At 36.1% G+C, this 15,162-nt stretch overlaps 1 protein-coding gene across 1 annotated transcript in view; it reads right to left on the minus strand.

The window, feature by feature from the left end:
- Swap70 (switching B cell complex subunit SWAP70) overlaps positions 1 to 15,162 on the minus strand; it is a 69,039-nt gene that overhangs the window by 17,714 nt on the left and 36,163 nt on the right. The window contains exons 4-6 of the mRNA XM_027942383.2: positions 4,680 to 4,907; positions 2,040 to 2,186; positions 303 to 411 (exon numbers count right to left, since the gene is read on the minus strand). Of these exons, the coding sequence (XP_027798184.1) occupies positions 303 to 411; positions 2,040 to 2,186; positions 4,680 to 4,907 (484 nt within the window). The remainder of the gene's footprint in view (positions 1 to 302; positions 412 to 2,039; positions 2,187 to 4,679; positions 4,908 to 15,162) is intronic.

The raw sequence follows: 15,162 nt of genomic DNA on the forward strand, positions 1-15,162 counted from the left end.
GACCAAAAACATAACAAGACAGTCATTTTAACATTCTTCATAGTCCTAAAAGGGGAAACTCCATGGGCTTTAAGCAGTAAATAAAACCTCAAATTTCCTATTTATAATTTCCTCCCAAGTTCATTATGCAAATTAATTAATGAAAAATTGAGAATTCATCTTAAGTTGTTTTCCTTTTGGTTACTATGTCACAAGTAGATATAACTATAAACAATAAGGAAACAATATTTTAGCATCTTTCATGAGATTAAAAAATATTTCTTAATCATCTTTATCATGGCATATAATAAAAATTGCCTTACCCTGAATCCACTCTTGTTTCTTTTTCTTATCTGAAGCACTGATTTCAAAGGTCTTATCAAAACATTTTATTATAAAGAGGCATTTCTTTCCATCTTTGTCAGGCAGAGACTAAAACAGAAAGTGTTATAAGTTCTTTAAAATTTTACTTTTTTTAAAATATATAATTTTAGTTGTAGGTGGACACAATACCTTTGTTTTATTTTTATGTGGTACTGAGGATGAAACCCAGTAGCCCCTCATGCATGCCAGGCAAGCACTCTACAACTGAGCCACAACCCTAGCCCTAAAATGTTATTAAGTATTTAAGGGCTGGGATTGTGGCTCAGTGATAGAGCGCTTGTCTAGCACGTGTAAGGCCTTGGGTTCGATCCTCAGCACCACATCAAAATAAAGGTATTGTGTCCAACTACTTCTAAAAAATAAAAATATTAAAAAAAAGTATTTAAAACTTATTTACACAAATCTGACTGAAGCTCAATGTCTGTGGAAAACACCTACAAATGCAAATTACTGATTTACTAATGCTATTCCCCTAGGTTGCATTACTTATGGTAACAATAACCCTAACTGGTATACCACGTCTGCCTGGAGAAATACAAACAACTGATGGGGATGTGGGGTTGCCATGCTTTATTTAGAAGCATAGCAACTCCTGCACCCAAGCATATTCCACCCTGTAGGAACCCTATAAGGTACACACATGGGATCATTATAAGAAGTACTGATTCCTATGACATAAAAGACTTCCGTGTCAGGATGAGTCCTATTGTACCTCCGTCTACTGTGGTTTCCTCTCCTAGCACCCAGGATGTTATTGCTGGCAATCTGTGGTTTCTTCCCTATATTCTTATGAGTAGAATGACAAAGACTACAGCAATCTTGTGATCTCTCTTCAGTTAAATCTAAACAGCCCCCTTTGTGGGCACTGCAGTCCTATATGGTAAGTATAATGGTATAATATATCTGTAACATTTCTTTCATCAAAATGCTCTATGAGTGAGAGCTCAGTTATTCTACATGTTCTTCAACAAATATAAACATAATACAAGTTAAAAACTCAAAATTTATGTTCTTGAGAATTTCACCTTTGGGGAGGGTGGGTACCAGGGATAGAACCCAGGGGCACTTAATCACTGAGTCGCATCCCTAGCCCTTTTTTTACATTTTAAAATTTTAAGACAGGGTCTCACTAAGTTGCTTAGAGACTCTCTAAGTTGCTGAGACTGGCTTTGAACTCATGTTCCTCAGGCTCCTGAGTCACTGGAATTATAGGTGTGTGCCACCGTACCCAGCTAGGATTTCACTTCTTAACAGAATTTAGTAGCTGTGAATGAAGTGTCCTGAAAGTCAAATTTTTCAAATACAATGCTTAATCTTGTTTTACTTAATATATTCAAAATGTCCCCAGATCTTTCAGTATATTCATGATTTCAAACACTGCCTTGCTTTTTTCTTTTCTTTTTTATAACTTCATTTTATTTAATAAATGATTCCTTAAATGTACAAAGGTTGAATCTCTATATACTTTGTACAAAACATTCATATCAGAAAAATCTTGTCAGCTATCTTTAATTTTTGGTTCAGAAACTATGGTGACTGTATGCCTATATTATTTTGGAAATGTGAATTTATGATTATTTCGGGCTCTAGAGACTAAAAGGGGGACGGAGAGGAAACTCCTTTGACAGCAGGGGGCAGCAGCAGGTAATCCTGCAAAGAAGTAACAGTAGACGTACCTCTACACAGCAGTTTTCATCCAAGAGAATGTCTCCTTTCTTATCTTTCAGATCCTCACTTACATAATAAGAAATTATGTTGGGTTTTAGTACAAACCAGCGTTCAGTCCAGTTTTTCCGTCTATGGCCTTTTTTCATCATGTAACCCTAGGAAAGATTAAATCTGATGTAAATGCTAAATGCTTGTGGAGTTTTTTGGTTTTGTTGATGGTGGTAGTATGTTTTTGTAGTGCTGGGGATTGAACCCAGCACCACACAAAAAAACAGGGTCTTGTGCATGGCGGGCAAGCACTCTACCAACTGAGCTATATCCCCAGCCCAATGCTTGTTTTTGTATGTGTAAAAGTTGATATTTCTTTCTTAGCAGACTCATCTACTCCACTGTCTGATCAATGATCCTAATACATAAATGTCAATGATTCTTGCCCTTTGAGAATCTATGAAGGCCAGGAGCATTACACCCAAATTCATGCAAGAACACGCAGATAAAAGTTTGCATACAATTTCAAACATTTCAGAGACAACCTCCACAAAGTGATACAGGTATCAGATTTAGAACTCTTGATGTTAAAACATTGTGAGTTTTTAAAATTCCAGGCCTCTTGAGATATCTATTGAAATATTTACAGATAAAATGAAATGTCTAGAATTTACTTCAAGAAAAACACAGAAGAGGCACGAAGTAGATAGAGTAGGATTATCCATGTGTTGTTGGGGTTGGGTGATAGGTATACAGAAGTTCATTATACTATTCTATTTCATTAAAAAATAATAAAATAAAAAAGACCCTCTAACAATAATTCTTCGTAAATTAAAGTTTCAATCAATGAAAATGTCAGAGTATCAACTTGGCCAAGTCTATCCTTTCAATCAATACTAGAGGATTTCACCCTCTAGTAGCAACCTCTCTTTGCACCTAACCTCTCACTACACAGGAAGAGGAACTCTGCTCTGCTCTGGACAAGCAGAAAAGAACTGGACCAGGAGTTAGGATACTACCTTCTAAGCTCACACTCTAAGCTCTGAACTTCCTTTCCATATATTAGCCCCAAAGGTGTATAATTCAAATTTTTACTTTAACAAATCACATATTATTATAGACTAAAGTCTTTCAGAGTTGTACAAAAAAAAAAAAATCAATGAAATTTTTAATATTAAATCTACAGATGCTGATAGGCTACAATAGACTATACCATCAAATGTATGATATTAACTTGGCTGCAAAGTTCATTTGATCATTATACTAAATTCTAATCATATAACTCGTTCGGTTTCTTAATCTTTGGACATTTAAGCAAAAGATATCTCACAGTACAATTCATTAGTAGTCCTATATCCTGCCATCTTAATGGGCCTTTAAGTCTTTAGAGACCATGTCTCATACCAAAACCTACACAAGTTAAGCATTAATTGATGTTTACTGATACACTCCATGGGGGGGGGGGCAAAGACAACAATATCACCTACTGAACAAATAAAGGAGCAAAACACGTAAATAAACAATCAGTTATTGCTTCATATAAAAATGTAATAAGTTTGAAAGATCCACTAAAAATATATACAAATTCTATGTATCAAGCATTAAGCTTCCCATGTATATATCAGATACTAGACTAGGTTTGGAGAAAACAAAGAGTAAAATAAGAAAAAATGAACTCTGTTATATGGAAGTATCATTTTCTAAAAGTAAGAATATTTTTTTAATGTTTAAAAATAATATAAAATCATGTAGAAAGTCCAATAATACAGAAAAGGAATAAAAAGGAAAACATGATTTCAAAAAAAAAAAAAAATCACACTTTCCGGAGGCAATCACTGTGAATGTTTTGGTGAATATCCTTTCAGACTACTCCACACACATATATCACATGCTACATGAAAGAGATCACAAGGTACCCCATGTTCTGCAGATTGTTGCTTTTTCACTGAACAATATGCTATGAATATCTTTCCAGATGAACGGGTATGAATATGCACATAATATGGGAAACGTAATTATTTAAATAGTTACTTTAAAATAGTAGCATCTCAATTCTTAACCATATTTCAAAACTGTACCAGTAATTCTTTTAAAATGAAAGCCTAGGGCTAGGAGTGTAACTCGGTAGAACAGAGCTTACATAGAATGCAGGGGGCACTGAGTTTGATCACCAGCACTGGGGGAAAAAATAAATGAAAGCCTAATAAAAAACTAGAAAAATAAGAGTATTATTCTTTTTTTTTAAGAATCTATAGCATTTATTTATTTATTTATTTGTTTATTCATTTTAAATTTATTTTTATTGCTTTTTTGCATTATTCTTGTTCTAAATCTACAGTTTAATGTATAATTGGCCAGGCACAATAATATATACCTATAATCCCTGCTACTCAGAAGACTGCAGCAAGAGGATCACAGTTTGAGGGTAGCCTGGCAACACTGCAAGACCCTGCCTCAAAATAATTTTTCTTTTTTTTTTTTTTAAAGGCTGGGGATGTACTTTAGTGGTAGAGCAGCCCTGGGTTCAATCCTTAGCACCACAAAATTTTTAAAAAAGAGTATGTGACTCATATCATCTTTACAGAAAAAAAATTACTACTTTATTTCAAACATGTCAAATTCTAAAGATGAGGAAAAATACATAGTTATAGGATCCTTACCTGTTTTAACACATCTAATATAAGCTCATTAAAAACTTCATTAATTGCCATAGATATCGTCTGCCGATCCATGCCTTTACTAAACTGTCCATTTCCAATAAGCTCAATAAGTTCCCACGCAGAAAGGCCATCTTTACTGTCATCAAAATTGATTTTATAATGTTCAAATTGTTCTTGTTGCCAGCCTCCTCCCATAGCTTCTGTAAGTTTCTTAAGCAGGTATTCAATCTGTGTAAAAAAAAAATTTAAAAAAATTTTTAAATTATTTCCTACTTACTAATGGTCAACTTAGAAAATATTATTTGGAGTTCCAAAAGTATATTTCTTTAAAGAAACTATTATTAGGGAAAGGGATATGGATAAAATGCCAATGGTTCTTTCTTAGCCTAGAGTAAGCAAAAGAATCAAAAGTTGATAACCAGGAGGCTGAGGCATGAAGATCACAAGTTCAAAGCCAGCCTCAGCAAAAGCAAGGCATTAAGCAATTCAGTGAGACCCTGTCTCTAAATAAAATTCAAAATAGGGCTGGGGATGTGGCTCAGTGATTGAATGCCCTTGAGTTTAATCCCCGGTACTCAGCCCCCCCAAAAAAAGTTGATGACCCTCTAATAGTGTATTTATATACAGAACTAAAGTAAACTACAAATACAAAACCACACACAAATTTATTATTGTGATCTGATTACTCTCTGTTGGCTATTTCAATGTCAGAACAATAATCTTTTTTAATTGTAGTTGGACATAATACCTTTTTTTTTTAGATGTTGATGGACCTTTATTTTACTCATTCATTTATGTGCAGTGCTGAGAATCAACCCAGCTCCTCACACATGCTAGACAAGCACTCTATCACTGAGCCACAACCCCAGCCCCAGAACAATACTCTTACTAAACTAACATACAAGAGCTAAATTAAATAAACATCTCAAAGTAGAATACAAAAGTTAACTCCCAATTTACAAATTTTCTGTGTAAACCAGTTATTTGATTCACGCTTCCTCTTTCCATTAGAATATTGGGAATAATGGCTGAATTACCAGCCTGAGCCAAAGCAGCTTACTAAATCCTGAATCACACCTATATGTAGAAAATACTACTATTGAAATAATAGCAGCTAAACAAAACAATGAGGCAGTAATACTAAATGAGACTTTGGTATCTCTTCTGGAAAGACTGGGAATCCTACAGAGCTCTCAAACTCAGCATGTTCAAAAAGGAATAAATCACCTCTTTTCAAATTGTTTCCCCTTTATTCTTGATTTCAATTGGAAGCAACAGCATTCACATGTTTATCCATAGCAGGATTCTTGTTCCTCACCCTTTACATCAAACTAGTGACAAATCTTGCTGATATTACTTTCCTAGATCAGTGTTTTCAAACTGTGGGTTATGGTCCACTATGAAATCAATTCAATGGGTGGGCAATAACCAGCAATTTGGGGGATAAAATGAAAAATACTTGTGTTCAACCACAATTAAGACAAATACTGCTTTGTAATAAGTTTTATTCTATTTATGCTGGTCATAATATAAAATGTTTCTCTTGGGCTGGGGTTGTGGCTTAGCGGTAGAGCAATCAATTGCCTTGCACGTGTGAGACCTGGGTTCGATCCTCAGCACCACATAAAAATAAATAAGTGAAATAAAGGTATTGTGTCCAACTACAACTAAAAAATAAATATTAAAAAAATAAATAAAATGTTTCTCTTCTTATGGGTTGAAATCAAAAGAAAATGAAAAACTTTGTCAAAAATATTTCTACCATTTGCCTTGCTTTGGGCCTCCTATTTGTCTTCCCTGCCTCCAATGTGGCCCCTTTTCAGTCTATATTCTGCCAAAGGGATTTTTTTAAAACAAAAACTTGAGGCTGTCACTCTCCTCTCTAAATCTTCCTTGGCTCCCTATCATCTCAAAGATAAAGGCTATGCTTTCCATCCCTGGGTAATCATCCTCCAGCCTAATTTCTCTAGCATGCCTTCCCTTAAGTCCCAATTCACCACCTCTATCACAGATCACAAGTTACAAACTTTAAAGGGCTGAATGATAAATATTTATTCATCTCTATCACATGTTCTTCTCTGTTTTTACTTTTAGCCCTTTAGAAATACAAAAAAGTAAATGCAGGGACTTTACAAAAATAGGCTATGAGCTGAGTTTGGCCAGCAAGCAGTAGTGTGTCAACACCTGCATGGATTTTAACTTGGGTACCCATTTAACATGCTGCTTCTATGCTTCTATGCCTTGTCTCCTGTCTAGAACATATTTTTCATTTTTCTACCTTTGTTAAAGTTTTGTTAGAGTTCTACATCCACCTCCAGGATATTCCTGCTCAAAGTAAGGTCTGTGCTTTGGCATCACTCAGGAGCCTGCTCAAAATGAAGATTCTCAGGTCCCACCAAAGATTCCAAATCAGAATCTGCATTTTAACAAGTAACCCAGGTATCCACACCTGCACACTAAAGTTTGAAAAGCACTGTTCTAGCAAACCTATTCTGACCAACCCTAATACAGGTCCAGCAATCCTCTTCTAGGTCACTGTACGTAACATATTGTAATGAAGTGTTTTCACTCATTTGCTTTTCTACCATTTTTTTAATTCCTTGTAGAAGGGAAGATGTCCCACTCTCATTCCCAGTTTTCAGCACAGTACCTAGAACACAGCACGTCTAAACTAATAACTGCTAAACTAAAATAAGATAAGCCTCAATTTTTTCAACTATGAAATGAGCATAACAATATGAATCATATAGAACTACTATGGGGATAAAAGGAGAAAAATACAGAGCAATTTTCACAATGCCTGGCATATAGTAGGTACTCCAATGTTGTTTCCCCTCTTCACTGAGTAGAATATTTGTCAAAAACAGAAAAAGTAAATTTTATTTGCTACAAACAGAATTATGATTTAATTTTTTCCTTATCCTTTGCACACCATTAACTTGGTTATAATGTTGTTCATAAAACAATATATTTTAATAGAAAAAGAAAGAAATACATATGTGCAAAGAAATATACATTTACAAAATATCAGAAGATTAAAAATATCAACAGTTCTTCTGATTAAATTCAATGAGATATAAACTCCTTTAGGAAAAATTATCTTATACCTTAAAACAGCACATAGTGGGTGTTCAACAAATGTTCACTTTTGGTCTTTCCCTCGCTGTATCTTGCTGAGATACATTGCCTACTGTTATGTCTATCAGATATTAAGTAGTTTCTTGGCTCTGAAGTAGAAATAACAGGGATAGACAGTGGAAGAAAGAAAAGGGAAATGGTTAATAAGGGGGATGAGCAGCGGGAGATACAGCTCAGTAGCAGAAGGTTTGCTCAGCATCTGGAGGCCCTGGGTTCAATCCCCAGTACAGAGAGGAGGAATAGTAAGAAAAAGAAAAGGACAGAAAAGATGAAGGGAACAAAAAAGATAATAGTCAATAAGAGACTGAAGAGAGCCAAAAAAGAAAATAAGAGTTAAAAGACACTAACATACACAATTGCTCAAGGTAAAATAACTTAGCGGAATTAACATGTATAAAAATTCAAGCTTAATAAAGACAGCAAAAAGTGCCCAGGCTGCCAGATTATATAACTCAGGGTTCAGGGAGTACAGACTCAACTAGAAATTTGGCAGTACAGCCAAAAGAAGCACATGTGCATGCCACGTGTGTGCACAGAATAATGGATGAGTGGGTGTGACAAGATGGTGCAGCTCACTGACCACGAGTACAAGTCAGGAAATTGCTTCATCTACCACTATGAATGAGCACAAGTCTCTCACATTCCAAGCTTCAGTTTCCTTTGCAGTATCAGAGATCTTTTATAATGTCTGCAACTCAGAAATTGCCTGTTAACAGTCAATCAGCTCTAGAGGCATCTTCCCAGGTTCACCCTAAATCTTTCCAAAGGTACCCTCCCAAGCCTAATGAGGCTCTCAGCACCCAGAATCTACCTGCTCAGCAACCCTAGTGACTCTGAACAGACAACTAATCTAGATGCACTCCTGTTGACTTTCAACACAATCACATACTTACCATAACCAAATAACTTGAGTTACTTTTGTTTCATTATAGTGGGCCAAGGAAAGACAAACATTCCCATTCTAAACTATTCAATTATACTAAATAATAAATCACATGCTGCCGTGCTAGTCTCCAGTGGCCTGCACCAATTCTGAGAGCTCATTCAATTTCAGGAAGCAGCTTACTTCCTCCTTCCAAGCAAGTTTCACCAAAAATAACAAAGAATAAACTTTTAATCTGCGTGTGATTTTCTAGGTGTTCAGCTCAAAATTTTATTCTGTTAAAAGTTCTTTCCTTGTCATCATCAAAAGGGGCATTTATAGGCTTAAAACAATTCAGGTTTTATTTCACTTAGAGCCTCTTAAAACTATTTCAGGTTTGACCTTCCATTGCATCAAGGCAATTCTTCCAAATAAGTCCACAAGAGACACATCCTGTTTTATTCTTAGTGCTGTGGGAAATGAATACTAAGTAAAAACTATACAGATACACACTTCCAGGAATATCATCTGAGGAAAATTACGGAACCAACTCAAATGGGATCCTATTTTCTGACATCTATGTGAATCATCTTAACTCTGCTTTAAGTTGTTTAAATATTGATTTAACATTCTTGACACTACTTTCTGTTAGTTTTCCATTAACTGAATCAAATGCAAATTTACTATCACTCAACATTATTCATACAAATGTCCCTATAGTATTAACTAAAATAGAAGGAAAAAAATCTTCCTTAAAAACACTCACACTGGGGCTGGGGCAATAGCTCAGTGGTAGAGTGCTTGCCTAGCACATGTGAGGCCCTGGGTTTGATCTTCAGCACCACATACAAATGAATAAATAGAATAAAGGTATTTAAAAAAATTCCTTCCTTAAAAAAAAAAAAAACACTCACACTGCTGGGGTTGTGGCTCAGAGGTAGAGTGCTCACCTGGCATGCATGAGGCACTGGGTTTGATCTTCAGCGCCACATAAAAATAAAATAAAGGTATTGTGTCCACCTAAACTTAAAAAAAAAAATAGAAACAAAAAAGAACTTATTAAAAAAAAAAAAAAAAAAAAAAAACCTCACTCACACTGAGCCAGGCATGGTGGCACAGGCCTATAATCCAAACAAATTGGGAGGCTGAGGCAGAAGGATCACAAGTTCAAAACCCGCCTCAGCAACTCAGCAAAGCACTTAGCAATTCAGCAAGATCCTGTCTCTAAATAAAATATAAAAAGGGCTGGGGGATGTGGTTCAGTAGTTAAGTGCTCCTGGGTTCAATTCCTGGTACCAAAAAAATAAAAAAATACTCGCACTGGGGGCATACTTGGTGGTGGAGTGCTTGCTTAGTATGTGTAATGCTCTGGGATGGATCCACAGTACTGAGGGGGAGTGGGGGGGTGGCGCAGACAGTAGATACATTACTGAAAGCAAGATTATTTTATAAGGCCTAAAAACTGTTGACAAGATTACAAGTTAAACCCAGATGTACACTCATTACAAATTAAACCATTTTGAAATTTATTTTTAAATATATGTTTTCACACTTTATTAAAATCTGTAAGTCTAAAACTAGGTTCAAATACAGTTTTTATAATGCTATTACATCATTTAGAAAGGAAGCAAAACCTAATGTGATGTGTTTTCCATGATGTAGTGCAACCTTGGGTTTGCTATGCCTAGCCGAAGGTGATAGATACACTAAGAGCTCAGTAAGTACAAGTCCACGCGTTTAAACCTCAGGAGCCTGGTTCAACAGCCAAAGCAGTTCCCTATTCATCTGTTCCAATGACCCTTCTTTCCCTGCATAAGCATGCCTGTCCACAGAGGAATAATCTACAATGCTAATTCTAATTCTACTTCTGGGGAGAAGAAATGCTGAGGCAATTAAAAGCCCAAAAAGTACAAACAAAAACATGACAAGGTACGCTGCCTAACTATTCTAATGAATCAAAGAGAGGCTGTTCTTTTTTCAAATGAGATGAACTGTTTTTCAGAGAGACACCAAGACATTCATTTCAGCCTTCAATGAAGTTAAGTCCTCTGAAAAGTCTGGGCTGGGCTCTGGGCTGCAGAAAGGATAGTCATGACACACATTGAGGCCCATATGGGTCCTATTCTTCAGGCCACCTGCAGCACAAGTTTTTTTAAGTTTCTTAGAGTAGTCAGGAGGCTGATGTTGTCTGGTTCCCTTCACAGATGTGGCTCAGTGATAATTTAAAGCCCATGACAAGTCTCCCACATCAAGCAAGTACTGTTACATCAAGGAATAAAATTGTCTCCTTTCTCACTAATTTCTTTTTTTTTCCTCTTTCCACATTTTTTATTAGAGCATTATAGTCACACATAATGAGGGGACCTGTTGTTACATATTTGTACATACACACAATATAACAATATAATTTGGCCAGTATCACCCCCCCCCCAGCACTTCCCTTCTTACTAATTTCTAATTCTGAAATCAGGACAAGGTCACCATAAATATTTTAGTGATGGAAAAAAAAAACAAAACATCAATGGTAAAGACCAACACCATCTCCAGTTCTAAAACACTATATATATATATATATATATATATATCTGGAATACTGAGTGTAATTATAAAATGTCTTTAAAGACAATATTGGAAATCTTATTTGAACAGTTTTTCCAATCAACAGTCAAGTTTTTAAAATACAATTGTATACCTTTTTCTACATCTATCATCACTCCATTTCCCTCATGTCTCTGTATTAAGCTAGACAATTTCCTTGGACAAATATTATATAGCATGTTATCTTTTTTATTTACCCTTTAGCCTACATACACGATTAATACATCACTACTGTTATTTAACACTAAGAAACATTCCTTCTACCACAGTGATACTGCCTTTTCCTTAATTACCAATGACCACCAATAGTTAATCCAAAAATTATCACTAATTTTTCTGTAGCCAGTAATCATCCTTCTGCTTCTTAGAACTTTTTGTTTCTTTGACAACACTCTCCCAATTCTCCTTCTATCTCACAGCCTGTTCAATTCAGCTTCCTTTACCAAATCTACTTCCTCCTCCTGCTATAGAAACAGTCCCAAGGTTCTGCCCTTGGCCCTCAAAATTCCCACTGCAATCCCTTCCCCCGTGATTTAATTTAATTTACTTCCATGGTTTCCCTACCTCTATCTCCAGCTCTGGCCTCTAATAAGCTCTAGATTGTTTACTTTCAACTGATTACATTCCACAAGGATATCCCACCTAAAATGCCAAATGTAGCACATCCATCATGTCCTCAATCTGTTGATCATCCTGTCACTTATTCTCTGTATTCCCTCTGTCACTGTCTCCTCCCACCTACACACATGCATACTTCCTCCCACCCTCCCCCAACACCTCTTTTCATGAGCACTCGTCTTGGGTCCAGGCACTATGTTAAGTGCTTCACACATGTTCAACTTTTTTCAGTCCTCACAAAGTATGCTGAAGAAAGTAGGCATCCCCATTTTAATGATGAAACCCAAACAGAGAGATTAAGTCATGTGTCACATAGCTAATAAGTAAGTAAAGTTGGGTTTCAAACCAATCAGTCTGATTTCAAAGACAAAAACACTATATTATCTCCAGTTGCCCAGGCCTGCTACCTCCCCACAGACAGGCACTATGCACTTGATCCTGTGACCCCTAGGATCCTTCCATTTGGTCTTCTTTTCCATTCTCACTGATACTACACCATAGTCATCAGTGCCACTTACCTTTTCTTAGCTTCCCATCTCTCCTTATTTTATTATTCACCTATTACTCTCTTGTTCAGAAACCATGAGTGGCTCACAGCTACCCACTGTGTACAGGAAAAAGTCAAAATTCTCCAGCCTTGTCCACCACTCTATTCTTCAATGTCATCATGTTCCACTTAGATAGGACATGTGGCATTCTTCTGTGACTGCCCAGCATCTAACTCCCTTTTTTAAAAAATTGTTTATTTAGTTGTCAATGAACTCACAGTCTCTTTATTTATTTTTATATGATGCTGGGGATTGAACCCATACAAGGCAAGCACTTTAACTCTGAGCTATAGCCTCCGCCCCCTAACTCCCTTCTTAAGCCTTGGGAATTCCCTACCTCCACAAAGTAGAAGCTGAAAATACAAATGCGCCCTTTCCAAGCCTCCTTTGTAGCTAGCACTAGTGCTTCACCAAAGCCACACCAATTAGATGCATCATGCCTGATTCTGAATTTAGACAGGATTCTATAGAGAACTCTCCCTGGTAGCAGGAGCTATGTGAGTTCCTAGGCAGCACAGTGTCCAGGCCAGAGGTATTCCACAGTTCAAGTGTAATACCTGCCCTCTGGTGGCTGCAGCCATTTTCCTGTGGCTCTTCATTGGAGTAACTGGTACAAACTAGGCTACATAGCCTCTGCACCCGATTTTTCAGTCATCATGATGTTCTATGAGCTACCCACAGTATCCTTTTAAAAAAGAAAAAAAAAATTTATTTTAAATTGTACTAAATATAAGTGTTCTTTGACACCCACATACCAAATTATAGGTATTCAAAATTTACACACATTGATTAATGTTGGTTGGTTTCCTTGGGAAGGAGACTGTGGTACAGACTTTGGGGTGACAAATTTATTGAAAGGGATCAGCATCCTTTTTAAAAAATATTTTATTTTTGGCTTACATCAGCCAAGTTGGCTGTTTCCAAGTAAGCATATTCACTGGCAATTCACTCATACTGGGTATCTTGCCCATTTCAAACATACTCTTTGCTTCTCTACCTTATATAACTACAACTATTTCTTCTATCCAGAATTATTATTCTCTGCCTTCTCCATTAATTGAAATCTTCCCCATCCTTTAGTCCAGTATAAGTTCTACTTTCCCCATAAATAAAATAGCTAATGCTTAGTGACTGCTTTCCTTAGTCTAGGCATTGTCTCATTAGATCTTCTTAAAAACACTAGAAAGAAGACAGTAGCATTATCCCTATTTTAAAGCTCAGGAAATTGCAGCAAAAATACAATAAGTAAATTGCCCAAGGTCACACAGCTAGTGAACAGAGATGGAGCTAGGAAATTTGACACTTGAACTTGTTAGGAAATGAGCATGTTACAAATTGCAGTTCATCAGCCAAATCTGACTCATCATCTATTTTTATACACCTATGATCTAAGAGTAGTTTTCACATTTTTAAATAGTTGGGGGGGGGGTCAAAATAGTATTTCACAATCCACAAAAAAATACATGAACTTCCAATTTTTTAAAAAATATTTTTATTAGTTGTTGATGGATCTTTTTTTTTTTTAATTTATATATATGCGGTGCTGAGGATTGAACCTAGTGCCTCACACTTGCTAGGCAAGTGCTCTACAACTGAGCCACAACCTCAGCCCCATGAAATTCCAATTTTAACTCAATAAATGACAGTTTTATCAAGAGACAGCCATGCACCAACTGTGACACTTTCATGCTACAACAGCAGAGCTGAGCACGTCTGGTATGGGTTTAAAAGCCCACAAAGCCTCAAATACTTAATGTATGGCCCATGACTAAAAGAGTTTAAAATATTGTTTTTAACCACTACATTATATTGCCTCTTTTTAAAAAAGACTTCCCTGATCCCTTAATTCCCCCAAGATGGAATAAAGTTTTCCCTTTGGTACATTTGCACCACATTTGCTTTTCTAAAGGGCAGTCTGTTTTTGCTTTACATTACATTTGACTTATTATTCTACTCAGTAGACTGTAAATTCCTTGAAGATAAGCAGTAACCATTACTACTTTGTATTCTCGTTGGTGCCTCACTTATTGTTGGCAGTCAGGAAAGGTTTACTGATTTAAATAAAAATATGACAGTGCAAACTTTTAAGATTTCAATTATTTTCTTAACATGAACATGAATCATAAAAGTCAGAAATTAGGGCTACAGATGCAGGTCAGTGGTAAAGTGATGGCCTAGCATGCATGAGGCCCTGGGTTCAATCCCCAAGACCAAAGGGGGGGAAAAAAATAGAGGCTAACCTAGCCTGAATGGGTAAAAATGGGCATTCTCAACCACTTCTGTGAGATGTATAAATTGGTACATATAGTCTTTCTGGAGGGCAATTTTCTCTTGTTCATGTGATGCCTTAAAAATGTTCATTTTTTAGGATTTAGAATTATTCTGCTAGAAATTTATTTTAAGGAAATAAGTAAGCTAGTAAGCAAAAAATGTACTCAGAGGAGTCAACACACTTAATGAGTTCACATTACATGCTGGGCACTGAGCTAAATCCTTAAATGCAGAATCTCACAACCCTTAGCACAAACACTATTATTAACCTTATTTCATGAATAGGGAAATTAAGACACAAGAGTAATTTTTGCAGGGTCAAGTGATTACAGATGACTTTTTTAAAATGAGAGGACTAGCTGATTTTAATTTTGCACATTATTAGTCTTCCACAAATCTACCACCGCAATGAGCGTGAATTACATGTATCAATTTTGGGGTGGTAATG

Source organism: Marmota flaviventris, chromosome 9 (genome assembly GCF_047511675.1).
Source record: "Marmota flaviventris isolate mMarFla1 chromosome 9, mMarFla1.hap1, whole genome shotgun sequence".
Classification (NCBI taxonomy): Eukaryota; Metazoa; Chordata; class Mammalia; order Rodentia; family Sciuridae; genus Marmota; species Marmota flaviventris.